Below are 27,054 nucleotides of genomic sequence, written 5' to 3'. Positions count from 1 at the left end.
AGATATTGTTATTAAATTGGCAAAATATAGTGATAAAGGATTTAAAAATTTTTTTTATTATGTTATGTTAGTCACCATACAGTACATCCTTAGTTTTTGATGTAGTGTTCCATGACTCATTGTTTTCGTATAACACACAGTGCTCCATGCAATACGTGCCCTCCTTAATACCCATCACTGGCCCAGCCCATTCCCCCACCCCCCTCCCCTATGAAACCCTCAGTTTGTTTCCCAGAGTCCATAGTCTGTCGTGGTTCGAATGAACCCCTTCTGTTTACCCCCCCTTCATTCTTCCCTTCCTTCTCCTACCGATCTCCCTGCTATTTCTTATGTTCCAGAAATGAGTGAAACCATATGATAATTGTCTTTCTCTGCTTCACTTATTTCCTTAGCATAATCTCCTCCAGTCCCGTCCATGTTGCTGCAAATGTTGGGTAATCGTTCCTTCTGATGGCTGAGTAATATTCCATTGTATATATGGACCACATCTTCGTAATCCATTCATCTGTTGAAGGGCATCTCAAATCCTTCCACAATGTAGCTATTGTGGAAAATGCTGCTATGAACACTGGGGTGCATATGGCCCTTCTCTTCACTACGTATGTACCTTTGGGGTAAATACCCAGTACTGCAATTGCTGGATCATAGGGTAGCTCTATTTTTAACTTTTTGAGGGACCTCAAAATTTTTCTTATTTATTTATTTCTCTTATACACAAATATATGTATGTTTAAAAAAGCAATATGCAAACCTATGGCAATTATCTGGAGACCATGAGAAATGAAACACATGGGTTCAGTCTCTGGCGATTAAGAAATCAACATTACGTTTTCCTTCACATACTCTAAGACTTTCATATATGCTATCACGTCTCATCCTCTATCAGAGACTTTTACCATGTTACACACAAGAACTCTGAGACCCAGAGAAATAAAAAACTTGTTGAAGGCTACTGAACTAGTTAATAAAGTCGGAGCTGGACCTCTGATTACACCTCACCACAATGCTGCTAATCACCTTTTGAGTTCCACATTTGGAGTTAGTGAAGGCTCTGTCACTTCTTAGATAACTTCAGTGGCTTACTATTCCCCAAGACTCAAGTTCCATCTCAGCGATATTTGAAAAATACTCCCAGTATTTTGTGAACATGTTGAATTTTGTATGTAAAGCACCTGGGCATTGATAAAGAGTAGCTATTACTGTTGTATGTATAAATAAAATGCTGGGCATCTCTGAACATTATATCCATACTGCTCCTGGGGTCACGTTCAAAAGGTTGACTTTTAGCATCTACTAAGGCTGAACACATGCATTCCCTATCATACAGCAATTCCACTCAGGTATATACCCCACGGAAATGCACATGAATGTTCATCAAAACACAGCTTCCTGAATGTTCATAGCACTATAGTCCCAATCTGAGAACGATCAAAAGCCCATTGGTAGTAACGTTGACAAACACTTGTCCTATCACAAAATGGAACACCACTTAGCAGTGATAATAAGTGATCTACCACTACACCCAACAATATACGTGAACCTCACAAACAATGTTGAGCGAAAGCAGAAAGACACTAGAGACGACACAGCGAAGGATTCACTTCCATAAAATAGCTCATTTTGTTGGAATAGGTTAGAGTACCTTTGGGGACAGGGGAAGTGCCTGGAGCAGGAATAAGGGTGGCTGCGGGAGTGCTGGTAATGAGGTTTCTGGATTCCCGTGCTTGGTTACACAGGTATGTTCCGGTTGTAAAAATTCACTAAACTGTACAATTCGGGGTTGCGCGCTTTTTTATGTATAGTTCACTAAAAGTTTAAAAAAGAAAAAAAGTTGCCCTTTTCAGGGAGGGGCTGGAATTCTAGGAATTTTGCCTAAACTCACTCAGTTCTGATTTCACCACGAATCCATTACCCAACTTTCACTCCAAGAACTGAGTCTGGCCTGAGGGAGACAAGCGTGCCGGAGGCGGGTTCCGCACCACAGCCCGTTTTCTGAACGCCCCGCGCGCCCCGCCAGGACTGGGAGAACGACCTGCTGCTTTTACCTCGGGCCGGTCCCAGGTGCGCAGGCCACGGGTCTGAAACGCCCAGACGCCTCCTGACGCGGCTCCGCCACCCACTGTTCCTGCGCCAGGGGACGCCTGACCCCGTCGGGCCTGCGAAGCGCTCTCCCCCGCCTGGACCGCACTTCAGCCGCTGGCGACCTCCGGCTTCCCCGCTCCAGGTCCAGAAGGCAGCGGCGCGCAGCCGGGATGCTGACGGTGATCCTGCAGCCCGCGGGCCGCTGCCGCTGGGACGAGCCCGTGCGCATCGCCGTGCGGGGCCTGGCGCCGGGACAGCCCGTCACGCTGCGCGCCTCCCTGCGCGACGAGAAGGGCGCGCTCTTCCGGGCCCACGCGCGGTACCAAGCCGACGCCGACGGCCTCCTGGACCTGGAGCGCGCGCCCGCGCTGGGCGGCAGCTTCGTGGGGGTCGAGCCCATGGGGCTGCTGTGGGCCCTGGAGCCGGATAAGCCTCTCTGGCGGTTTGTGAAGCTGGACGTTCAGAAGCCCTTCGCCGTGGAGCTGGAGGTGCTCGACGGCCACGAGCCCGACGCCGGGCGTCTCCTGGGCCGGGCGGTGCACGAGCGCGACTTCCTGGGGCCCGGGGTGCGGCGGGAGCCGGTGCGCGCGGGCCGGGTGCGCGCCACGCTCTTCCTGCCCCCAGGTGAGTGTGGGGGGGCTACGGGGGCGCGCGTCTGGGGTCGGTGGCGGTCAGAGGTTTCCGGTACTGCTGCAGGCGGAGTTCAACTCCTCTGTAAGGAGGGAGAAGGTGACAATGACTAAGCCAGTGGCCAACCAAAATGGAGTATTTTGACGTGTTGGGCTCTGTGTTACGCGTTTTGCTTGCATTATGTCATTTAATCGCCATAATATCTCAATGAAGTGAGGACTGTTATTCTGCAGATTAAAAAAAAAAAACCACAAGTGAGGGTCAGGATGGATAGGTATGTGGTCTGATTTGTCACTAAGAACTACTCTATAGATCTCATCAGCCCTATCCATCAAGGAAGCTATTGGAGTATCACCCTTCCGTAGTGCTGTGGGTACACTGGGCCTCTTCTCCACTTCTTCATGCCCCGTATGTACCACAGATGACACTTTAGACTCCACTGACTTTCTCACCTGAAGCCATCTCTGGATATTTTTCTTTCCTCTCTCTAAATAGACATCTGAAATATCAGTAGACACACACACAAAGCCAAGGGTAAATGCAACACAACATAAAGCATTATTTCAAGATTAATTTTATGTCCAATCCCCTAACAGAACACTATGAATCAACAGTCTAAAACATGAAATTCCTGGGGCGCCTGGGTGGCTCAGTCATTAAGCGTCTGCCTTCCCCTCAGGGCCTGATCCTAGGGTCCTGGGATTGAGCCCCACATCAGGCTCCTATGCTGGGAGCCTGATTCTTCCTCTGCCACTCCCCCTGCTTGTGTTCTCTTTCTTGCTGGCTGTCTCTCTGTCAAACAAATAAATAAAATCTTAAAAAAAAAAAAAAAACCCATGAAATTCCTCTTTGCATGATGTAGTCATTAGTGAAAGACTTTGTTACTCTCCGTGGTAACTAAAGCTTCTTAGAACCTTGTAGATAACTTAAAGAATGGTATGGAGGATAAACTCTTCAATGAGAAGGTACCTTGTAGGTTTTCCTTTGAAGGTACTTGTATTTCTTTGCCCTAGTAACTCGGGAAGCTGGTTTTTTTTTTCCCTCTTTGATACATAGGAACCCACTAAATAGAAAGATCTCTAAAAGGAACGCAAATTGTTTAAATTGTATAATGCCTTTCCTTTATATTGTTCTCTTCTCTAGGACTTGGACCTTTCCCGGGGATCATTGACATCTTCGGAACCGGAGGGGGCCTTATGGAATATCGAGCCAGCCTTTTGGCAGGTCATGGCTTTGCCACTTTGGCTCTAGCTTATTATGACTTTGAAGATCTCCCCAAGGAAATTAACAGCATACACCTGGACTACTTTGAAGAAGCCCTGTGCTACATGCTTCAACACTCAGAGGTTCTCCTAATGTCCTTTATTATATCATTCTCTCTAGAAATACATCCAGAGAGGGTGTCACTTTGCACTCACCGGTGCCAGGTGCCTGGATGCTGCGATTCTTCTTTCACAGAGATTTCTTTTGGAGCCTTCCTTGGCTTTAGGTGCCTATTTACACTTTCTCTGTCAGATGGCTTAGTAAGGCAGAATTAATCGTAAAAATCCATGTGAGGTTTTATTTAAAGGAATTACTCAGGAATTTGCATTTGTTATGCAAAATGAGTTTCTAAATTGTTAGTTCTATATGTTTTTATTTTTTTCCAGATTGATTTATTCATTTGAGAGAGAAAGCATGAGCAGAGGGAAGAGGTAGAGGGAGAGGGAGAAGCAGACTCCCTGCTGAGCAGGGAACCCACTACATCCCAGGACTGTGAGATCATTACCAGAGCCCAAGGCAGACGCTTAACCAATGGAGCTACCCAGGCGCCCCTACATGCGTTTTTTTAATTAAGTTTTTTATTTTAATTCCAGAATAGTTAACATACAGTGTTATATTAGTTTCAGGTGTACAATACAGGGATTCAGCAGCTTATCACAAGTGCATTTCTTAAACCCATCACCTATTTAATCCATCCCCCTATTAACCTCCCCTCTGGTAACCATCAGTTTATTCTCTATAGTTAAGAGTCTGTTTCTTGATTTCTTTTTTTTCCCTTTCTTCATTTGCTTGTTTCTTAAATTCCATATATGAGTGAAATCATGATATTTGTCTTTCTTTAATTTCACTTAGCCTATCCTCTCTAGTTCTATCCATCTTGTTGCAAATGGTAAGATTTCATTCTTTTTTATGCCTGAATAATATTCCAGTGTGTGTGTGTGTGTGTGTGTGTGTGTGTGTGTGTGTGTATACACACATGTCACATCTTTATTCATTCATCTATTGATGCACACTTAGGCTGCTTCCATAATTTTGCTATTGTAAACAATGGTGCAATAAACATAGGGGTGCATGTATCCCTTTGAATTAGTGTTTTGTATTTTGGGGGTACATACCAAATAGTGTGATTACTGATTGTAGGGTAGTTCTATTTTTAACCTTTTGAGGAAGCTCCATACTGTTTTCCACAGTGGCTGCGTCAGTTTGCATTCCCACCAACAGTTCATGAGTGTTCCTTTTTCTTCACATCCTCACCAACACTTGTTTCTTGTGTTGTTGATTTTAGCCATTCTGATGGGTGAGAGGTACTATCTCATTGTACTTTTGATTTGCATTTCCCTGATGATGAGTGATGTTGAACATCTTTTATTTAAGATTTAAAAAAAAAATGAGAGAGAGTGCACACAGTATGAGCAGGGGGAGGAGCAGAGGGAGAGTGAGGAGCAGACTCCCCTTGAGCAGGGAGCCCAAGGCAGGGTTCAATCCCAGGACCCTAAGATCATGACCTGAGCCGAAACCAAGAGTTGGACACTTAACCCACTGAACCTCCCAGGTGCCTTGGGTGTTGAGTTTTATAAATTCTTTCTAAATTTTGGATACTAACCCTTTATCAGATATGTCATTTGCAAATATCTTTTCCCATTCCTTAGGTTGTCTTTTAGTTTTGTTGTTTACTTTTCTGTGCAGACTCTTTTTATTTTGATTTTTTAATCTTTAATTTCTGGTATCAGTGTGTTCTCAGATTTTGATCAGAACTTGCCCACGTATTTCAGAAGCTAAGAACTACTTAATTTGACTCTGAAGTCTTACGCTGTTTCTATAAAGTTAATCATTTGCCAGGGTATGTAGATGGGGTCTGATGAGTCACTCGCTTAGAACAGAACTTGGTTCCACACAATTAGGTACCTTGGCACACTGAGACTTAGGTCATGCCCACCTGAATGAGGACCTGAACTTGACAGGCTCCTTGACTCAGCATTCTCTAGTGGATGATAGTCTGGAACATTTGTAATCAAGACCCAGACTTGCCAGTGAGTTTACAATTTGTTTGCCACGTGTTCACCCAGATATTTTTTATGTGGATAGAAACTCTTGAGGGCTGAGGTTGATACTCTGTGGCCAACTCACAAATTAAAGTTAGCACCTCTAGTTATGTTTAAAAAAATGTTTTAATAGGTAATAACCTTTATTATTTTTTTTTTAACTAATCTCTGCCCAGTGTCGGGCTCGAAATCACAATCCTAAAATTAGGACTCATGTGTGCTACCAACTAAGCCAACCAGGAGCTCCATTTTCTTTTTTTTCTGTCAGCCTCTAAAGGGACAGCTACTTCCCAGCCCCCATTTTCCCTCTACCCTCAGACCCAAAGTATCAACACTCACTAAGAAAACTGATGTTGATGAAAAATATTGCCATCATAGAACATTTTTCTATGAGATACGTTCTTGACTCCTCTTTCTTCTTCTCTTCTAGGTAAAGGGCCCAAGCATTGGACTTCTGGGCATTTCTTTAGGAGCTGATATTTGTCTTTCCATGGCCTCATTTTTGAAGAACATCTCAGCCACAGTTTCCATCAATGGATCTGGGTTCAGTGGAAAGAGAGGCATACACTACAAGCGGACGTGCATCCCATCATTGGGCCATGATCTTAGGAGAATCAAGGTAGCTTTCTCAGGCCTCCTGGATGTTGTGGATATACGGAATGATATTGTAGGAGGGCATGAGAACCCCAGCATGATTCCAATAGAGAAGGCCCAGGGACCCATCCTCTTCATCGTTGGTCAGGATGACCATAACTGGAGGAGTGAGTTATATGCCCAAATAGCCTCTCAACGGTTACAGGCGCATGGAAAGGAAAAACCCCAGATCATCTCTTATCCTGGGACTGGGCATTATATTGAGCCTCCTTACTTCCCCCTATGCCCAGCTTCTGTGCCGAAAATACTGAACAAACCTGTAATCTGGGGTGGGGAGCCCAGGGCTCATTCTAGGGCTCAGGAAGATGCTTGGAAACAAATTCTAACCTTTTTCTGTAAGCATCTTGGAGGTATCCAGAATATAGCTTCCCCTAAATTGTAATGCATTGGTCTATTATTGACATGAGAAAATCAAGGTCAGATTCTGGTGTTTAAGAATCATATGTGAATCCATTGTCCCCTCGATAATGTTAAATTTATGTCGTGGGTATTAATGACTCATTTTAGGTAACATTTTTAATACGTTATGTTTTCATTAATTTTACTAATGTAACACATGCCTATTATAGAAGATTCAATTAGAAGTATACAACACAAAAAGTAAAAAGCATCCCCTCTGTTAAAATTTGTATTTTCTTCTAGATTTTTTTTTACTTAACACTTTAAGCCATGGATGAAATTTAAAGTTGAACAAATACTAGCTTACTGTTTTTTTCTTTAATCACTGTGGGAGAATTGACATCCAGTGTTTGCTACTGGTTCAAAACTGGTGGCAGGATAGAATTTTCATTGGCCAAACATTACAGAGAGGTGTTGGTATAAGGAAGCCAGGCTGACCTTTTCATCTTGGAGATCAGAGAAGAAGCCTCTGGGAGGAGGAGTTGGGGTAAAGAAGGGGAGCATCTCTAGGATAGTTAAGTCCAAACTCTGTTTCAAGGATGAATGATTATGACTTATTTTCCTGCTTCCTGGCTTTAAGAATAGACTTTGGAAAACCATAGTGTGACATTCTTAGAGGCCTCACTCCTCAGTTTCTTTGACATCAGGGCTGCAAAGCACTGCATAAGTGTATCTGAAGAGAGAGTGGTTGAGAATGTTCCAAAACTGATAAAGACATCAAACCACATTTTCTAGAAGCACTATGTCTTAGCTTGAGTTGCTATAAAATGCCATTGACTGGTGGCTGAAACAACAGATAATCATTTTTTCTGGAGGCTGGGAAGTCCAAGATCAAGGTTCCAGCAGACTTAGTTCCTGGTAATGGCCTTTTTGTGGCTTACAGATGGCTGTCTTTTCCCCATGTCTCCCTGTGGCAAAGAAAGAGAGCTCTGGTTTCTCTTCCTCTTTTTATAAGGGCACTAATTCCATCATGGGGGCCTTGCTCTCATGCCCTCACTTAAACCTAATAATATCCCAAAGGCCCCACCTTCAAATGCCACTGCATTGTGGTTTGGGATTTCAAAATATGAATTTTGAGGTGACACATTCAGTTCGTAACAACTATACACTTCAAACAAGGCAAGTATAAAGAATACCATATTATCACAGAAAAATTATCTGTGGCAGTTTTACAACATAGCCATAAATCCTTTGCCATTTCTCCCACTAAGAGGTGGAAGATCCATATTCTTTTCTCAAATCTGGATATGCTGCTGTGTCAGTCAGTTGTGTAGAGCATAACTGGTACTATGTAACTTCAGAGGCTAAATCATAAAAGCTACGAAGATCCCACCTTTTCTGCTGGGAACACTTGCTCTTGGAGCCCTGAGCCACCTTAAGGAGTCTGACTACTTTGAGGTTGTGATGATGTGAGGAAGCCAAAAATACATGGAGAGGCCAACTATAGACATTTCCTGTGATAGTCCCAATGGAGCCCAGCCTTCAAGTTATTTCCACCCAGGTACCAGATATGTGAGTGAAAAACCTCCAGATGATTTTAGCTCCTAGCCATTTAAAATCTTCCCAGCAAAGGCTTTGGATATCTGAAGCAGAGCAGAATTGTACCTGTTAAACCCTCTCCAAAACGTGTCTTTATAAGCAAAATGATTGTTATTTCACATGACAATGTTTTGGGGTATGTTTCAGTTAGCGATTGCTATGTAAAAAACTCCCTCAAAAATATGGTGGCTTAAAACAGTAACCATTTGGGGAGCCTGGGTGTCTCAGTCGGTTGAGCATCCAACTCTTGATTTCGGCTCAGGTCATGATCTCAGGGTGGTGAGATCAAGCCCAATGTTGGACTACACACCAAGCATGCAACCTACTTACCATTCTGTCTCCCTCTCCCTCTGCCCCTCCCCACTGTGCTCACACACTCTCTCTAAAAAGGGTGGGGGAATAGTAACCATTTATTTTTCTCACTCACATGGCAGGGAGGTTGGTAGTGGCCATCATCTGGGAATTCAGACAGTCCTATGGGTTAGGAGGATCTCCCAATTTCTCTCCACATGGGTCGTTCCACTGGCTACTTGGGCTTGGATCCAAGAGTGAGCATCCCAAGAGAGCAAGGCAAAATTGCACAGCATTCTTTTGACCTGTCTTGGAAACTACATAGCATCACTCTTGCCATACTCTGTTGGTCAAGGCAGTCCCAAAGCCCCACCCAAGGTCAAGGACAACATAGAGTTCACCTCTTAAAAGGAGTGCAGCAAGGTTCTAGAAGAATATAGGATGGGAAATATTGTAATCAATTTTTGAAAATCTGCCTTCTGGCCACAATGGTTCACATTCCTCCCACAGTTAGAATACATCCATTCCTCTTCCAAGGCCCCTCAAAAATCTCCTTCCATTATAGTCTAAGATTGAATCACCTGTATCACATCCAGGTACAGATGAGGCTCCTCTGGTATACTTCTTTGGGTACGGCTCCTAGAGTATCATTGTCAAAGTGAAGACCTGTGAACTAAAGAAACAACTGCACACACAGAGAATACAATGTGGGATAGGTGTAAGATAACTCTTACATTCTTGTTCAAAAATGGGGGAAGTGGGAGGCACACAACAGTCACTGGCCCCTAGCAATTTTGAAATCCAGCTGAGAACATGTTGCGAATTCTTTGGTGCTCAGTTAACCCTCTGTAAGTTGTTCTCTGTAGCTCTTGGTTCCACCCTCTGAGTGAAAACCTTTTTTTTTTCCATTAAAAAAAAAAAACTGAGTTAGCAACGACAAAGTCTCCTCAGTCAGCTTCTTAGATGAAAAAGATCAGGAGTCCAAAGTTCTTTCCTTCTCTGCATTCTATTTCAGTTCACATTTGTACTGCTACCAGAACAATTCTCTTAAGAACTATGTGGGTTTTCTAAAAACCTTAATGAGGTTCACTTTATTAGGTAAAACACAGCAATATAAGTCTATTTGAGGCAAGAACTTCTGTACCTGGGTCTCCCTGTGAGGATGCTGAGGGTAATACCCTTGAGATTCTAACAAGTCCTATTATTTAATAGTTAGGATCTGCTGGGGACACCTTAAAATCTTCAGAGGGCCTTCTGTCAGTCTGAAATGTTCTACCTTGAATCTTTCTGAGGTCTTTACGAAGGATCTCCCATAGACCCACTCTGGATTTGACTTTGGTCTGAGGTCCTGTCTTAATTAAAGACTAATTTGCCATATGGGGAGGCCGGGAAGGAGAAACAGTATTATTGTCAAACTTGGCAAGTCCTGGTTCCTTCACATGTAACAGGTCATTCTTTAGTTTAATTCTTTCTCTTGCATTTTATCATAGGCAGCAGCAGAAGCCAGCTGGCACTGTCAGTACTCTGCTGGGAAATGCCCTCAGCCAGATTATTGAATTCATTTAGGTGTATCTTCCATTTTTCACATTACTGCAAGGTCAGTGTTGCCTTCGGCTTCCAATAAGTTTTTGTTGCTTTCCTTTAGGCCCTCAATAATAGCCTCCATGGGGTCCTTTAGGCTTTCACTAACAGTCTCCTTAAAGCCCTTCCAACTTCCACCAGCTACCTAGTCCTAAAGGCAACTGTGGTTCCTGTGTATATGGGCATGTCCACAGACTGCTCGAGTTTTCTCACAGCATGATATCTGACCTGCAAAATGAATGTCCCAAGAGAGGATGGCAGAAATACGTGGCATTTTTTAGACCTAGCTTTGGAAGTCGCATAGCATCACTTCAACTGTACTCTATTGGTTGAGATAAACACAAAGATGTCAGTGCAAGGAAAGTGGCTACAGAATCTTACCTCCTGATAAGGGAACTGCAAGATTCCTAGAAGAACATCTGAGATGGGAGTTAATTGTTGCAGTGATCTTTGCAATCTGTCCACAGAATTGTTATGCAGGAACACTGCTGAAAAGAAAGCTAAAGATTAAAAAGCCTTCCCAGCAGCCACAGAAAAAAGACAACCTTCAAAGGAACAACAATAATCCAAAAACTAACGTAAAAACAGCAAAATGGAAATGGGAAGCCACTGGAATGATACCTTCAAAGCACTGACAGAAAATATGTGACAAAGTAGAAGCCTGGGCTAGCAAAAGAGATATTTAAATATGAAAGCATTTATTTTTCATAAAGCTTATTGAAAAAAATTAAATCGAAATAAAGTCATTTTCAGAAAAATATAAATTGAGATAATATAGCATATCTTTTTCTAAAGCAAAAACTAACGAGAATTCTTCAAACACAAGGAAAATGTCTCCAGGGGAGAGCATTTACACGAAGGAAGAAGTGGAATATAATGAAGAGGTTAAATGTGTATATGTGGGGGCGCCTGGGTGGCACAGCGGTTAAGCGTCTGCCTTCGGCTCAGGGCGTGATCCCTGCGTTGTGGGATCGAGCCCCACATCAGGCTCCTCCGATATGAGCGTGCTTCTTCCTCTCCCACTCCACCTGCTTGTGTTCCCTCTCTCGCTGGCTGTCTCTATCTCTGTCAAATAAATAAATAAAATCTTAAAAAAAATAAATGTGTATATGTGTATATAAATCTAAATAAATATATTTTTAAATATTTTATTTATTTGAGAGAGAGAGAGAGAACATAAGTGGGGGAGGGCAGGGCTAGGGAGATGGAGGCTCCCGGGTAAGCAGGGAGCCCAACATGGGGCTCGATCCCAGGATCATGACCTGAGCTGAAGGCACTTAACCAACTGAGCCACCCACATGCCCCAATAAATATTTACAAATAATATACTATGGAGTTTAAAATACACATAGAATTAAATAGCATATGTAGGAAGGAAATAAGTGCAGTGGAAATGTTCTAAAACCACTGCAGTTTTCACAAGGTGGTAAAAATATTAATTTTTATTTAATGTTAACGAATCAAGAGTTATTACCACAAGCTAATGCAGGAGGTAAATGGATTAATTTTTATATAGTTTTAATTTATTATTTAGAGAAAGAGAGAGCACATGTGAGTGGGGAGAGGGGCAGACGGAAAGGGACAAAGAGATTCTCAACCAGACTCCACACTGAGCACAGAGCCTGATGCCGGGCTTGATCCCACCATCCTGAGATCATGACCTGAGCTGAAATCAAGAGTCAGCCACTTAACCAACTGAGCCCCCAGGCACCCTGAATAATTTTTAAAAAGCTAAAAGAAGATAAAAAATATAGAATAAGCAGGATAGAAAATAACTAATAATTTAAACTCAGACAGATCAGTAATTACATTAAATGTAAATGGACTATACATTCTACCAAGGAACAAAATATCAGGTGGATTTTCCTAGTATGTTCAATTTTCTGCTCTACAAAATCAGTTTAGATCATATATAGTATTGATTTCCTGTCAGAGAGTAAGAGATGGACATTTTAACCTCAAGTGAGAGTAGGTGTATGTACAGGGTATAAAGTAAATGTAAAAAATAAATAACAGAATTATGACAGTTAAACCTTGTCCTAAGAATTTGTCATCGATGAATAATGAAATAAAATCTCACTGAAAATTAAAGTCAGTTTAACCAATCTGTGTAAACTCTGTATCTCCTATGTATATTCAAAGTGGATTTATGTTAGGTCTTAATTATATAGCATTTATTTTGTCAAGGTGAAAAAAACCTGCTGAGTACCTTTTTGAAAGGAACTCCAAAAGAAACAGAAAAGCTTTTATTTTCTGTTGTTGCCTTCAGTATTCAACTTCACTCAACGAATATTTAGTAAAAGCCTGCTATGGGGTAGGCAATGTTCTAAGTTCCTGGCAAAGATGAACAAAGATAACAAAGTCTTTGCTGTCAAGAGCATTTATTCTAGTTTGGAAGTAAGAAAATAAAATGATAAATGCTGCAAAGAATAAAAAAATAAGATCAGAGCATGATGAGAGAGGTGCTATTTTAAATATTTTAAATCTAAAATAGACTGGTGAGGGAAGACATATTTGAATAGGTAGTCTTTGAGCAGAAACCTGATTGAGGATGAGGAAATGAGTCAAACTTCAGGCTGAGGGAATTTAAATACGCAATACTTGTGAATAGTCATTTCCTCAAGAAAATATACAAATTGCCAATGAACACATGAGAAGATGCTCAGTATCATTAGGCACCAGGAAAATACAAATTAAAGCCACAATCAGATACCACTTCTTACCCACTAGAATTACTATAATGAAAAAGACAGAAGGACAACCAGCTGGCTCAGTTGGTAGAGCATATGACTCTTGATCTTGGGGTTGTGAGTTTGAGCCCCATGTTGGGCAGAGACTACTTTTAAAAAATAAAATAAAGGGGCACCTGGGTGGCACAGCAGTTAAGCGTCTCCCTTCGGCTCAGGGCGTGATCCCAGCGTTGTGGGATCGAGCCCCACATCAGGCTCCTCTGCTATGAGCCTGCTTCTTCCTCTCCCACTCCCCCTGCTTGTGTTCCCTCTCTCGCTGGCTGTCTCTATCTCTGTCGAATAAATAAATAAAAATCTTTAACAAAAAAAAATAAAAAATAAACCAAGTTTTGGTGAGGATGTGGAGAAACTGGGTGCAGGGTTTCTTTTGGGGTGATAAAATTGTTCTGGAATTAGTAGTGCACAACCTTCTGAATATACTAAAACCACTGACCTCTACACTTTAAATAAGTAAGTTGTATGGTATGTAAATTAAATCATAGTACATAAAGATGTTTTTCCTTTTAAGTAGAATACACTTGTAAGATTTGCATTCAGCTAAATAAAAATGGTGATCAAGTAAAAAAAGTCAACGTTTTATGTAAGATTCAAAAATTGGTAAAAGTAAAAAAATATTGTTTAAAGGTACAAACATGGAGCCCCTGGGTGGCTCAGTCGGTTAAGCGTCCAACTCTTGCTTTCAGCTCAGGTCATGATCTCAGGATGATGACATCAAGCCCCTTGTCAGGCTCTGCATTCAGAGGGGAGTCTGCTTGGATTCCTCTCTCTCTCTCCATCTGCCCCCCGCCCCCATGCACACTATCTCTCTCTCTCAAATAAATAAAACTTTTTTGTACAGTATCTATTAGCATTGCAATTCCTCTACATCTTCTCATTTATTTTATTTTTTTTTAAGTAATCTCTACACCCAAAATGGGGCTCAAACTCACAACCCTGAGATCAAGAGCCACATGCTCTACTGACTGAACCAGCCACGTGCCCCTACATCTTCCAATTTTACTTCAAGATTTTATTTTCAAGTAATCTCTACACCCCATGTGGGGCTCAAACTCACAATCCGGAGATTCGAGAGTTGCATACTCTACCGACCAAGCCAGCCAGGCACCCATCTTCCCATTTGAATCTCATAAATACATGAAAGGGTGGTGCTCTTGATACAGAATGATTCTCTTGTCTTATGATGCTGTTCACTACTAATTTCCACACACACACACACACACACACACACATATACATACATATATGTGATACAATATCTTGCCCACTACAATTATAATTTCAGACCTTTAAATTTTATTTTTAAAAATTTTGTCCAAGACTTCATTGATTTGAGATAGAGAGAGAGAGAGAGAGAGCACAGGGAGTCAAAGGGGGAGAGGGAGAAGCAGACTCCCTGCTGAGCAGGGAGCCTGCCATGGGGGTCAATCTCAGAACCCTGGGATCAGTACCCGAGCTGAAGGCAGACACTTAACCCACTGAGCCACCCAGGTGCCCCGACACCTTTAAACTTTAATCACATAAAGACATGAGAAGGGATGATGGGGTTTTTCAGGAGTGTCTCCCATATTATGCCATCCCTTCTAAGATCTTCACTGATCACAGAAACGCCAATCAGTGTCTATATATCTACCTTACTTCATGCTCAGAAAAAAATGAAAAGGCTTTGGTCCACTCTAAGGTGAACTAACTATATATAATCTGCATGAAAATATCAAATTTTTTCTGGATTTTCTTCATAATCCCAGGATTCTGGCTATAGCTTTTATTTGGTCTCAGGTATGGCCAAAGCCTGGAACTCTATGAGCTTTGGCATTGGTAAAAGTAAATACTGCATCGTCACTGTGTATCATAAGCGAATACTGATGGTTCTACTAGTTCCCGGTAATTCTTGCTGGTAGGTCCAAGTGTGTACATGTTGTTCTTGATGATTTGCACATAAGATATTCTTCTAAGACCCAGCAAATGCCATTCAGTTTATCCAAGGATGGTATCACCTCCTAGATAAGTTCAAGGTCCTATGATAGAGATTCCAGATGTCCTAATTAGAGACCACACTCAAGATGCAACAGACCACCAGTGGAAACAATGCGATGTAGTCTAGATCTATGTAGTCCATTGGGTAGGCCAGAATTAGTTTGTGCCACTGGAGGAAACACTGACAGGACATGAGGCAGGAAAGAAAACTCCAGTTAGCAGGACCTGAGTCTGACTGATACTGACAATAGGATAATAGAAAACTGTGATATTATGAGAGGAAAGTCTATCTGGGTAGGAGTCTTGGAGTTTAAAGCTTAGGGTAAAAAGATGAGGGGATGAGAGCACTGTCTCCTGGCTGTTTTTCCTGGGCTTTCAGGAAATCAGAATAGGCAGGGAGCATTCAGCTGGTCTCTTCCCCAGACCAGATTCTCTGACTTTTCTTCTCAGGATGTTGAAGGGCAAATTTATTTAGTCCTCCATAGATCCCCTCAAACGTACCCAGTAACAGAGGTAAAAGAAGGCTTCTGAGGGCCAGTGAATAGACACACTATTGAGAAGAGACCAGTGACTCCCCAGAAATCCAGCTCTCACTGTAATATACAACCAGACTTCTGGAAAATCTATGTCGGCTCCTAGGATCATAGGATAAAGGCAGAGGACGTTCGGACTGACCAGGCTGAACTGGAGGAGAGAGGGTCTCACGGTGAGCACTCTCCTCTGAATATGATGTTCCAAGAGTTAGCTGCTGTCTCCGTGTGTGGTGAGATTATGCAGGTGACCATGATCCTTCTCATGGGATGTGAGAGAGCAACTGCAGTCTTGGAGAATTAGAACGGGAGTCAGGAAAGATTAAGGAGGCCCTCTGAATCAGCCGGAGCCAGGCTGCCCCAGTTGCCCAAATAATCTACTTTTCACCAAAATGCAAAGAAACTGGCATTCCTATTTTCTCGAAGATTTACATCCTGCTCTTCCAAATAGTTGGAAGCAGAGCTGTCGCAGAGCATGGATGGTGTTGGTGGTAAATAGCCAGAGAATTGGGCAAACAGAAAATGGATTTCTGTGGGGTGCCTGGCTGGCTCAGTAGGTACAGCATGCAACTCTTGGGGTTGTAAGTTGGAGCCCAATGTTTGGTGTAGAGATTCCTTAATAATAAAATGCTTTAAGGGTGCCTGGCTGGCTTAGTCAGTTAAGCGTCCGTCTTTGGCGCAGGTCATGATCCCAGGGTGCTGGGATCGAGTCCCACACCAGGCTCCCTGCTCAGGGGGCAGTCTGCTTCTCCCTCTACCCTTTCCCCCTGCTCATGATATCTCTCTCTCATGCTCTCTCTCTCTCAAATATATTTAAGTCTTAAAAAATAAAATAAAATCCTTTAAAGAATTTGTTTTTGTGAGCCAGTGTTTCATTCTGTCCGTACAACTGGGTTTTTTTTTTTAAGATTTTATTTATTTATTCGACAGAGATAGAGACAGCCAGCGAGAGAGGGAACACAAGTAGGGGGAGTGGGAGAGGAAGAAGCAGGCTCATAGCGGAGGAGCCTGATGTGGGGCTGGATCCCATAACGCCGGGATCACGCCCTGAGCCGAAGGCAGACGCTTAAGCGCTGTGCCACCCAGGCGCCCCCGTACAAGTGTTTCTTTGTCACACCGTCTGGTCATTGCTTACTAGTGAGTTGATAAAATTACAGCAGTAAGTGATGTAGCACCTGAGAGACTTAACCTCTCAAACTCCCCAGTAACAGCTGCCACTAGGGTGACAGTCTTGGCGAACACTCAACATAACTTCTGTAATTCCGAGATCTGGGAACCCAGCCAGGAGCTGGCTCACCAGGCTAAGAGTAAAGCTGTTTTTGTATCCAGACAGCAAGTAGTTATTTTGAAAACTATGTTTTCCATTTAATGTCTCTGAACGTAGCGAACTTTTCCTTAAGGACTAAGGACAAGGCCCCTCAAAGGGAGAGACATGTGGCCCTGACGTCCTTTCTCTCTAGACCTTTTACACTATCAGATTCCTCTGGAGAAATCATATGCCTGAGTCCAGCTGCTCTGCACAAGGGAAATATTCAAGTATTTCAGGGGATTTAGATACAGGATCAGAGATAATGCAAAGTCTTGGAAACCTCAATCAAATGGGAAAGACTAAGTGTTCAAGGATAGGGAGGAGGAAGGGTCTGAGTGGACCGGTTTTACTAACTCCACAGGTGGGACAGAGACCAAAGGTATCCTTTGTGGTGATTTCATCACTGCCCAATACTGTTTTTTGTTTCAACCTTTTATTTTGAAATCATTTTAGACCCACAGAAATGTTGCAAGACTCGTACAGCATTCCCTATACCATTCATCCCCCTTTCTTAATGTTAGGACCTTACATAACCATATCACAAATATCGAAGTCAGGAAGTGACTGTTGATAGGCTACTATGTAACCAAGAGAGTATTACTGCGATTAAGTTATTGCTATCTTGGAGAAAGGACTTACTGAAATGGGATGTATACTGGCTGCTAAAAAATGGAATCAGGGAGCTCTCTTGTCCCACCAAAACTGTAAGCAGGAAATAGTACCAGGCCAGATCATGAGTGAAATCATAGCTCATACTGGAGTAACTGGGAATCCATCCCCACTTCCAACCTTTTCCCCTTCAACTCTCAGTTGGGTTACTGGAAAGGTAGATGGATCTCAGATGTCAACTGAGGATTACAGAAAACTAATGTAATGAATCTGTAAATGTTCTTCTATAGGAAGAGCCTTCTAAATCATCCCTGACTGGGGGGTGCCTGGGGAGGGGGGCTCTGTTGGTTAAGTGTCTGCCTTTGGCTCAGGTCATGATCCCAGGGTCCTGGGATCAAGCCCTGCGTAGAGCCCCACGTGAGGCTCTCTGCTCACCAGGGAGTCTGCTTTTTCCTCTCCCTCTGCCTGCCGCTCTGCCTACTTGTGCGGTCAAATAAATAAAATCTTAAAAAAAAAAAATCATCCCTGATTGGTATCCTTCTATTGATCTTACTAGGGCATTGTTTTTAATCCCAATACTTTTTTTTTTTTCACATTTTAGACTTGAAGAACAGTTTGCTGTCACTTGGTGGCCTTTACAGTCTTGCCTCCAGGATATTTCAACTCTGTAACATCTGACATAATCTGTTAAATTGATATTTAAACAGCTGTCCTAAGCCTGATTCGGATAGTGAAATGACTCATTATATTGATGGCACACTGATCAGGTGACACTGAAGTAACTGTCTCTGAAGTTCAGCCTTTCCATATTGAGTTTATAACTAAAAGTCAGTGGGCTATTAAGCATGGAAAAGTTCGGGGGCCTTCTCAAACAGAAACCTTTCCGGGAGTGTAATTATCTGGGGGTAACCAGAGAGATTCTACCAACGTCAGGCAAAGGATATCCATAAAGTCCCTACCCCTAAAACAGGGGCACAAAAATTAATTTTTATGTTTAATATTGGAGATAGTGTGCCAAATATCCAGCTACTTCATCAAGTCACTAAACAAACATCAGAATTTGTATGAAGCCACCCTCTTTCTTAGAGCAGCTGATTCTTTTTCACATCATGGGCAACCCACCCTGGTCTGTAAAGTACTTATTTCTCCAAAGGAGATCCTAAGTGCAGAACTCCCCACAGGAAGGCATTTTGAATGGCCCAGCCCAGGCCTCCTCCTCTTTTTTAAAGATTTTATTCATCCACTTGACAAAGACACAGCTCACGCAAGCAGGGGGAATGGCAGAAGGAGAGGGAGAAGCAGGCTCCTCGCTGAGCAGGGAGCCCGACATGGGGCTCGATCCCAGGACCCCCCAGGCCTCCTTAGCTGCTTTTCCCTCATGTGCCTGGGAGCCATTTCTGTGCCTCTTCACAGCAACCTGGGTATCAGGGAAGGGAGAGGAAGAAGCTATCTTTTTCTTCGCCTTTCTGAAATCTGAGTGCAGATTTCATTTTTCAAATTTATTTCTTTTCTTTTCTTTCCTTCTAACTCTCTCTTTCTTTCTTTAGGTGGGTGGCAGAGGGAGAGGGAGAATCTCAAGCAGGCTCCACACTCAGCACAGAGTCTGATGTGGCGGCCTGAGGTCATGAGCCTGATCTCATGACCCTGAGATCATGACCTGAGGTGCCATCAAGACGCAGACACTCAAGCCACCCAGGCGCCCCTGAGCGCAGATGTCAGTTTGTGCTGGTGGCTACAGCAGCACAGGTAAATTCTGTTCAAGCTGAGTGCTCCTAGATTGACAACAGCCTGCAACACTTTATTTTTTACTTTTAAGATTTTGTTTATTTATTTGAGAAAGAACAAGAGAGAGAGCAAGAAGAGGGAGAGGGAAAGGGAGAAGCCGACTCCCTGCTGAGCACAGAGCCCAACCTGGAGCAAGATCCCAGAACCCTGGGATCATGACCTGAGCCTAAGGCAGATGCTTAACCAAGTGAGCCACCCACGTGCCCCAGCCTGCAACACTTTACACAACAGGTACTTTAAATAGCCCACAGCAGTTACTTCAGGAGGTAGAGTAGTCAAAGTTCCCTGAACTCTGAGATATGGGACCTAGTCTGGCTTCTTTTTGCTCAGGTTATAAATGCGTATTGAGCTTCCACTCGCTGGGTGTCTTCTGTGTGCTCCATCCACCTTGTTGTGTAACCAAGCAGGCTGACCTGAATGGCTGGGTCAGCTAAAGAAGGGCACTGGCAGAAATCTGAAGGGCAGGAGGAGAGTGAGGTCAAGGTATTTACTTGCTCCCCACCCCCTTCACACCAGGGATTGCTTTCCTCCCACCACCATGGCTACAGCCTCCTGCCAGGCAGCCCTTTGACCTTGAGCCTTCAGGGCCCAAGGTTCTGCACCCAGCCTTGTTTGTTTTTTAACCTTGCCAATTCCTTTGGAAATAGTCCCTTTATGAAACTCCCCACAAATTACCCAATTGGAACGTGCCACTTGTTTCTTACCAGAACTCTGACAGAACTCAACACTGGCACTGCCAGTGACCAGATTTGTGACTTGAAAAGCAAAACTCTTGGGGCACCTGGGTGACTCAGTCGGTTAAGCATCTGCCTTTGGCTGGGGTCGTGATCCCAGGGTCTTGGGATCAAGGCCGGAATGGGGCTCCCGTCTCCTGGGGAAGTCAGCTTCTCCCTTGCCCTCTGTCTGCCACTTCCCCTGCTAGTGCTCTCAAGTGTGCTTTCTCTCTCTCAAAATAAATAAATAAATAAATAAATAAACAAACAAACAAACAATCAAAAGCGAACCTCTTACTGAGCACCTGCTATATAGCTTCACCAGTGCAGCGTTCTTACGTTAGCCCACGTAGCAGCACAATATGCTTTTTACAGACAAGAAGACTGGATCCACAGCCTTAAATTACCTATCTTCCTAAGGATCGCCAGGCTATTGCGGAGCAGGATCAGACCGGAATTCAGGTAGATCTCACTCCATAAATATCTACCGGCTCTGAAGCCACCCTTGGTATCCTTAGCTCTAGGAAAAAGGTTCGCTAAAGGATTGAGGCAAGGGAAGGATTAGGCTGTTTCTCCACTGATCATCTAATTATAATCACCTGGGACCTTTAAACTTATAAGCTCCAGATTCTTGGAACTGCCAGTATCTTTCCCAATCTCAACAGTCTTTGTACCTCTCTTCCACACTTACTGCACCAGTTTGCAGAATTAATAATGAACTCTTAATTTAGCAGCTACTTTGTTCCGATCAGACCCTAGTGGATTGGCACAAACGCTAGGAGACCGCACACGGCGGCTTAGAGTGTCTCACGCGAGTCCAGGACTAGAAGCGCAAAGGTTCCAACTGCCACTGCTTCCCAGGGAGGTGGAGAGACGCCTGGCTGGACACGTGACTGGGAAGCCGCCCTCCCCTGTTCGGTAATCAGGATGGCGGCGAGGGTGATCCTGCGGCCCGCGGACCGCTGCCGCTGGGACGAGCCCGTGCGCATCGCCGTGCGGGGCCTGGCGCCGGGACAGCCCGTCACACTGCGCGCCTCCCTGCGCGACGAGAAGGGCGCGCTCTTCCGGGCCCACGCGCGGTACCAAGCCGACGCCGACGGCCTCCTGGACCTGGAGCGCGCGCCCGCGCTGGGCGGCAGCTTCGTGGGGGTCGAGCCCATGGGGCTGCTGTGGGCCCTGGAGCCCGAGAAGCCCCTGGATAGGCTAGTGAAGCGGGACGTGCAGACGCCCTTCGCCGTGGAGCTGGAGGTGCTCGACGGCCACGAGCCCGACGCCGGGCGTCTCCTGGGCCGGGCGGTGCACGAACGCGAATTCCTGGGGCCCGGGGTGCGGCGGGAGCCGGTGCGCGCGGGCCGGGTGCGCGCCACGCTCTTCCTGCCCCCAGGTGAGCGCCCTGCGTCCCGGGCTGTTCTGGAGAACCGGGTGGAGTCCTGGGACCCCGGGCGGCCTCTTGCTTTCCTGGGGGTACCACATGATTATGGAACTTTTCTAAGCTCGTCCCCACGCTCCAGAGTCTATCATGGAGTCTGGACAGAAGTTCTTCTCTTAAGTTTCATGGCAGCACTTTCTAGAGTCACTGCCACTCCTTAGCTTCGTGCTGAGAAGTGCATTCAGCATACTCAAAACGTGCATTTATTTCAAGTGCCAGCCAGGCGGCTGTGTTTCAGATACCAGTATTAGGGAATGACTTCTGCTGTTGTGTGAGAGTGATCTTTGCCTCTTTTCACATCAAGCTTCCAAGGAAGCTGAAACCCACATAGGCAGTGCTCCATAATCCTAAAAAAACAGTTGATGGTCACCTGCTCTCATCATAAACAGTCTGTCAGTGATTCTTTTTTTTTTTTTTTTAAGATTTTATTTATTTTTGAGAGAGAGAGTGTGCTCACCAGCAGGTGGGAGGGGCAGAGGGCGAAGCAGAGTACCTGCTGAAGAGGGAACCCAAAGATGTGGGACCCAGTCCCAGGACCCTGGGCTCATGACCTAAGCCCCAGGCAGACCCTTAACCGACTTAGCTGTCCAGGCAACCCTCTGTCAGTGATTCTTAAACACTTTTTAAAATTTTTTTTATTTATTTGACAGAGCACAAGTAGGGGGAGTGACAGGCAGAGGGAGAAGCAGGCTCCCCACTGAGCAGGGAGCCAGTGGAACTCAATCCCAGACCCTGGGATCATGACCTGAGCCAAAGGCAGATGCTTAACCAACTGAGCCACCCAGGCATCCCTGTCAGTGATTCTTAATCTGGCTCGATTTCCCCCCACCCCAGGGGACATTTGGCAATATCAGGAGACATTTGTGGTTGTCACAACTGCAGGGGTGGGGTGGGAGGATGTTATTGGCATCTAGTGGGTAGAGGCCAGAGATGTGGCTAAACATTCACAATGTGCAGGGCAGCCCACACAACAAAACATATCTTACTCAAAATGTCTATAGTGCTGCGGTTGAGAAACCCTAGTCTACGTAAAAAGGTGCTTACTAGGTAAAAGGGACCTGGAAACAAGACCCATGACCCAACTCTTAGAACCAAATTCCAGACTGAAACCCCTCCTCTATAGAAATGCTGGAGTTCCACATCTCACAGAATCCCTAAACAATTCCATCATTCTCTAAAACAAGAAGCCCTGCTTTATTCTTACAGCTCCTCAGCAATTCACAACCTTAACTAGGGGCTACACACTCAGCTGTGAACTCCTGCACCTGGAATTGGATTGAACACATCTCTGTATGTCTGTACTCCTAGAGGCTTGTCCAGCGATGCAGGAGGAGCTCAGTAAGTCATACTGACCAATTCAATAAGAATTCCCCCCAGGGGCGCCTGGGTGGCTCAGTTCGTAAGTGACCAACTCTTGATTTTGGCTCAGGTCATGGTCTCAGGCTCCTGGGAAAGAGCCCGGCCTTGAGCTCTGCACTTAGCAGGGTGCCTGCTTGAGATTCTCTCCCTCTCCTTCTGCCCCTTCCCCTGTTCCCTCATGTGAGCACTCACTCACTCTCTGTCTCTAAAATAAATAAAAGCTTAAAAATTTTTAGAAAGAATCTCTCTCCAAAAATGCTTTCACCGCCCCCCATGGTATCTGATGTTCCAGTGAAGTCACTCTTCTGTTAACTATTTCAATGTCTACCATGTGGTCTGTTTAAAAATCGTTTTCTGTCTCAAAGAATTTTGTAAATAATGTGGAAGAGTTCAACCATTTAACAAATACGTATTAAGTCAAGGACTATGCTGCATATGGGATAGAACAGATACTCAAGTCAGACATGGTCCTCACTGTGCTTACAGCCTAATAGAGGACCCAGGTAACTTATACATGTGGCAAGTGCTGTGATAGGGGAAGTAGGGACCCAGGGTGTTGGTGGGAACACATAAAGGCTATCTGACTCAACTCAGCCTTGGAGAAGATCTGGGTAGTCTTCTGGGAAGGGAGGTCTAAACTTTGGTTTGAAAACTGACGGGTCAACCAGGTCATAAAAACTAGAGAGGGGAGGAGAATAGTGTATACCACATTCAGGAGCCAGTGAGAACAGAGCACATTTAGGGATGGTGGTATTTAAGGCCGGGGCAGAGAGTGCAAGGACATGGGGAGTATATCTAATAAACCCTTAAGTGTTTAGAACATTTGACAGCTCTCCAAGTATTCTCAAATTGATCCTTTTTGTTGCGGAAAATTTGTGGGAAATGTACATTTCATCATACGCTATTTCTAACTTTGTGTGTGTGTGTGTGTGTATATATATATGAAAATATGTGAAAAATTTTGGAAAAAGTAAAGCATTTGTTCCCCCTCCCTTCTCCCTGAAGGTTACTAAAAGATAAAAAAAAAGGCAAAATTGTAGAAAGGGTCTTTTTTCCACCCACTCCCCCACCCCCAACCTTCCGTGCTTCAGAAACTTCTCTTTGCTGACTGCCAAAATCTGAAACTCGAGAATGTCTTTTGAGAGTCTAAAACGCCTTATGATTTGTGGTGCTTTCTAGGTGCAGGGCCCTTCCCTGGGATCATCGATCTGTTTGGAAGTGGTGGTGGCCTTTGTGAATACAGGGCCAGCCTCCTGGCCGGACATGGTTTTGCTGTGCTTGCTTTGGCTTATTTCAGATTTGAAGGCCTCCCCGACTTTTTGGATGATATGCACCTGGAGTACTTTGAAGAAGCTGTAGACTTCATGCTGCAGCATCCAAAGGTGGGCTCTGGGGCTTTGCCTGAATGCAGAGGAGAGGGGCTGGAGCGGACACAGGACTGGACGCAAACACCCTACCAGGACACTGGGTGCTAGGCCTATGTCACGAGACACCAAAGTTCCTTCAAAAGTTACTAGGATTATTTTTTTCATTTCTACCCATCTCTCTCCGATCTCTTAAGACTCAACTGTTTATTTCGCTGTAATTCTTGACCATAATTCAAAGAGCTCTACCGAAATGTTACTAACCTTAAATTCTGGTACTCCATCTACCAGCACGTGGCCTTATACTCCTGAATAAGGGAACTGCTTTCTCTGAGATTCCATTTTTCTCATTTATAAGGCTAATGTAAATGAATAGAGGGAAAAATCTGACTATTAAGGGACATTTTTGGGACATTTGAATAGGGACTGTCCGGGGCTTCTGTCCCGGACCTTTTGTTTTAGGTGGCCACACTCTGGGCTTCCTTTGGGCTGCATCCCTGCCCACAGGGTGAGGGGTCCAAGGGACCCAGGGAATGTATCCACCTGGAATTCACGTGCCTTACACACACATGCACACACACATGCACCAAGCCCTTGTGATCTGGAACCCCAGAATTCTTTGCCAAATAGCACTGATCCTGCTTCAGGCCATGTCTCTTCTCTGGTGTATCAATGTGAATATACCTAAGCCTTAAACATGTAGGCCCTGGTGTCCACATACGTGTGTGAGAGACCCCTCAAGGTGCATGATGGAGCCGGGGATGGGAAAAGAAGGCAGGTGGGCCAGGGACCAAGGACTGGGGCTGACTCTCCCCCAGGCCACATTCCAGTACAGAACTTCTCCCAAGCTTTCAAATTTTCTGTTATGGAGGTACATTTATCAAGGTGGGAGAAAAGAACATATTTAAAGAGTTTGTTCATTTGATTTATAACTTTTAAATCTTTAGGTATGGGGTGTATGGGTCTCTGTGTGTACTCTTGACCCAGTCTCCATAAATATTAGTGGAAGGCCTGTGTACTAGGAAATCGATCGATTCGCTTATTAGAAGACACAGTTGCGCTTTGTGGATTGTTGCATAAGGAAAGAAAGCAAATGACATTTAAGAAAGCTACCTAGAGAATATAAAATCACCATTTATGTCTTCCATTTACAAATCCTAGGCTTATTCTGTTTCTCTTCCTCAGGTGAAAGGCCCTAATGTTGGGCTTCTTGGCTTCTCCAAAGGAGGTGACCTGTGTCTCTCAATGGCCTCTTTCTTGAAGGGCATCACAGCCACTGTACTTATCAATTCCTGTGTGTCCAACACAGTAGCTCCTTTGCATTACAAGGATATGCTTATTCCCAGTCTTGGCAGTGACCCAGGGAGATGTACAATTAATGAATCAGGATTTTTGCGTTTTGTGGATGTTTGGGACAATCCACTGGAGGAACCCAATCACCTTAGTATTATTCCCCTGGAAAGGGCCCAGGGGCCCTTCCTGTTTCTTGTTGGCATGGATGATCATTCCTGGAAGAGTGGCTTCTATGCTCAGATAGCCTCTGAACGGTTACAAGCCCATGGGAAAGACAGACCCCAGATAATCTACTACTCAGGAACTGGTCACTGTATTGAACCACCTTATTTTCCTCCTTGTAGAGTTTCTGTGCACACAGTGTTAGGCCAAGCAGTATTGCATGGAGGTGAGCCACAGGCTCAGTCAAGGGCACAGGTAGATGCCTGGCAGCAAATTCAGACCTTCTTCCAGAAACATCTCAATGGTAAAAAGTCTGTCCCGTCCAGCAAAATATAACGTTGTAATCATAGACTAGATACTATTAATAAAAATCTAATTCATACAACATGTATTGGGTTTTCCAAAGCACATACGAAACTTTTGGTAACAACATAATTATCTCAGCTTCTTGTCAGGCCCTACTGGATTCCCAGGCTTTGCAACCCTCCTTTCTTCACTGCTATCCCCTTCTTCCCTGAACGTTACCCACCGTACAGGCTTAACCCTGATCTGATCCATAGGATCAATGTTAACCTGTGGGAGAAATGTAAGTAAGAGCAATGTAAGAAGCGCTTGCCCAACTCTCAACTGCTGGCCTAGCTTCGACCTGTGCTCTGGTTGTGAAGACGGAGCTGCTGTATTGCTCAGAGTTCCATAACCCCTCTGGACCCTAACTGACCATATATGAGCCTTGGGGACATACCCACTTGAATCCCTTAAGGAATGGACTCTGCTGCTTTCTTGCCAGTACATATTCCTGAATGTGTATTCAAGACTTGTTTCTGAACCCCACTCTGAAGATTGGGGGCATTGATCTTCTTCATATGGTAAGTTTTGCTTTTATCTTACGAATGCAAAGCTTTGCTTTTGTGAATGAAACCTCAATTTCTTCCTACTAATAATGTATCCTTTACAAAATTCAACATTTGTAACATTTACTTCACAAAGTAAAGCTGAATTCTTTACAGCAAAATTTATTGTAAGCAAAACTGTATTGATATACTGATATAACTGATTTTTAAAAAGATTTTATTTATTTGAGAGAGAGAGAGAGAGCGCTATAGTGCGTGCACAAGGAGGGGAGGGGTAGAGGGAGAGGGAAAAGCAGACTCCCCGGTGAGCAGGGAGCAGGACATGGGAGTCAATCCCAAGACTCCGAGATCATGACCTGAGCCAAAGGCAGACGCTTAGCTGACTGAGCCACCCAGTTGCCCCTCTAACTAATTTTTTCCCCCATTAATTTGNGAGGGAAAGAGG

At 44.2% G+C, this 27,054-nt stretch overlaps 1 protein-coding gene and 1 non-coding gene across 4 annotated transcripts; one reads left to right on the top strand and one right to left on the bottom strand.

Moving 5' to 3' along the window:
* The first annotated feature begins 667 nt into the window (after positions 1 to 667).
* Positions 668 to 26,749, top strand: LOC103674204 (peroxisomal succinyl-coenzyme A thioesterase). 3 transcript variants are annotated; one of them, XM_040641674.1, is made up of 3 exons: positions 668 to 2,706; positions 24,119 to 24,321; positions 25,489 to 26,744. In XM_040641674.1, exons 1-3 carry the CDS (start codon positions 2,253 to 2,255, stop codon positions 26,092 to 26,094), a joined length of 1,263 nt encoding a protein of 420 aa, XP_040497608.1. In that variant the 5' UTR covers positions 668 to 2,252; the 3' UTR covers positions 26,095 to 26,744. The 3 variants fall into 3 exon arrangements, with proteins under 3 accessions (XP_040497608.1, XP_040497607.1, XP_040497609.1); XM_040641673.1 differs by lacking the exons at positions 24,119 to 24,321; positions 25,489 to 26,744 and adding exons at positions 3,856 to 4,058; positions 6,448 to 7,342; XM_040641675.1 differs by lacking the exon at positions 668 to 2,706 and adding an exon at positions 21,064 to 21,535 and having other exon boundaries at positions 25,489 to 26,749.
* LOC121105281 lies at positions 6,328 to 6,398 on the bottom strand. Its single transcript, XR_005837750.1, has one exon. It is a non-coding gene; the product is annotated as a small nucleolar RNA SNORD56 (small nucleolar RNA).
* Positions 26,750 to 27,054: the final 305 nt, after the last annotated feature.

Source organism: Ursus maritimus, unplaced genomic scaffold (genome assembly GCF_017311325.1).
Source record: "Ursus maritimus isolate PB19 unplaced genomic scaffold, ASM1731132v1 scaffold_25, whole genome shotgun sequence".
Lineage (NCBI taxonomy): Eukaryota > Metazoa > Chordata > Mammalia > Carnivora > Ursidae > Ursus > Ursus maritimus.
Note: the sequence above shows the minus strand (reverse complement) of the source record. Positions and strands in the feature narration are given on the sequence as shown.

Excerpts from the sequence above, each read along its gene's own strand:
- LOC103674204 (XM_040641675.1), top strand. The coding sequence starts at position 21,079 with ATGGCGGCGAGGGTGATCCTGCGGCCCGCGGACCGCTGCCGCTGGGAC. Across the intron at positions 21,536-24,118 it reads CACGCTCTTCCTGCCCCCAG|GTGCAGGGCCCTTCCCTGGG; the intron begins GTGAGCGCCCTG and ends GGTGCTTTCTAG. Across the intron at positions 24,322-25,488 it reads TCATGCTGCAGCATCCAAAG|GTGAAAGGCCCTAATGTTGG; the intron begins GTGGGCTCTGGG and ends TCTCTTCCTCAG.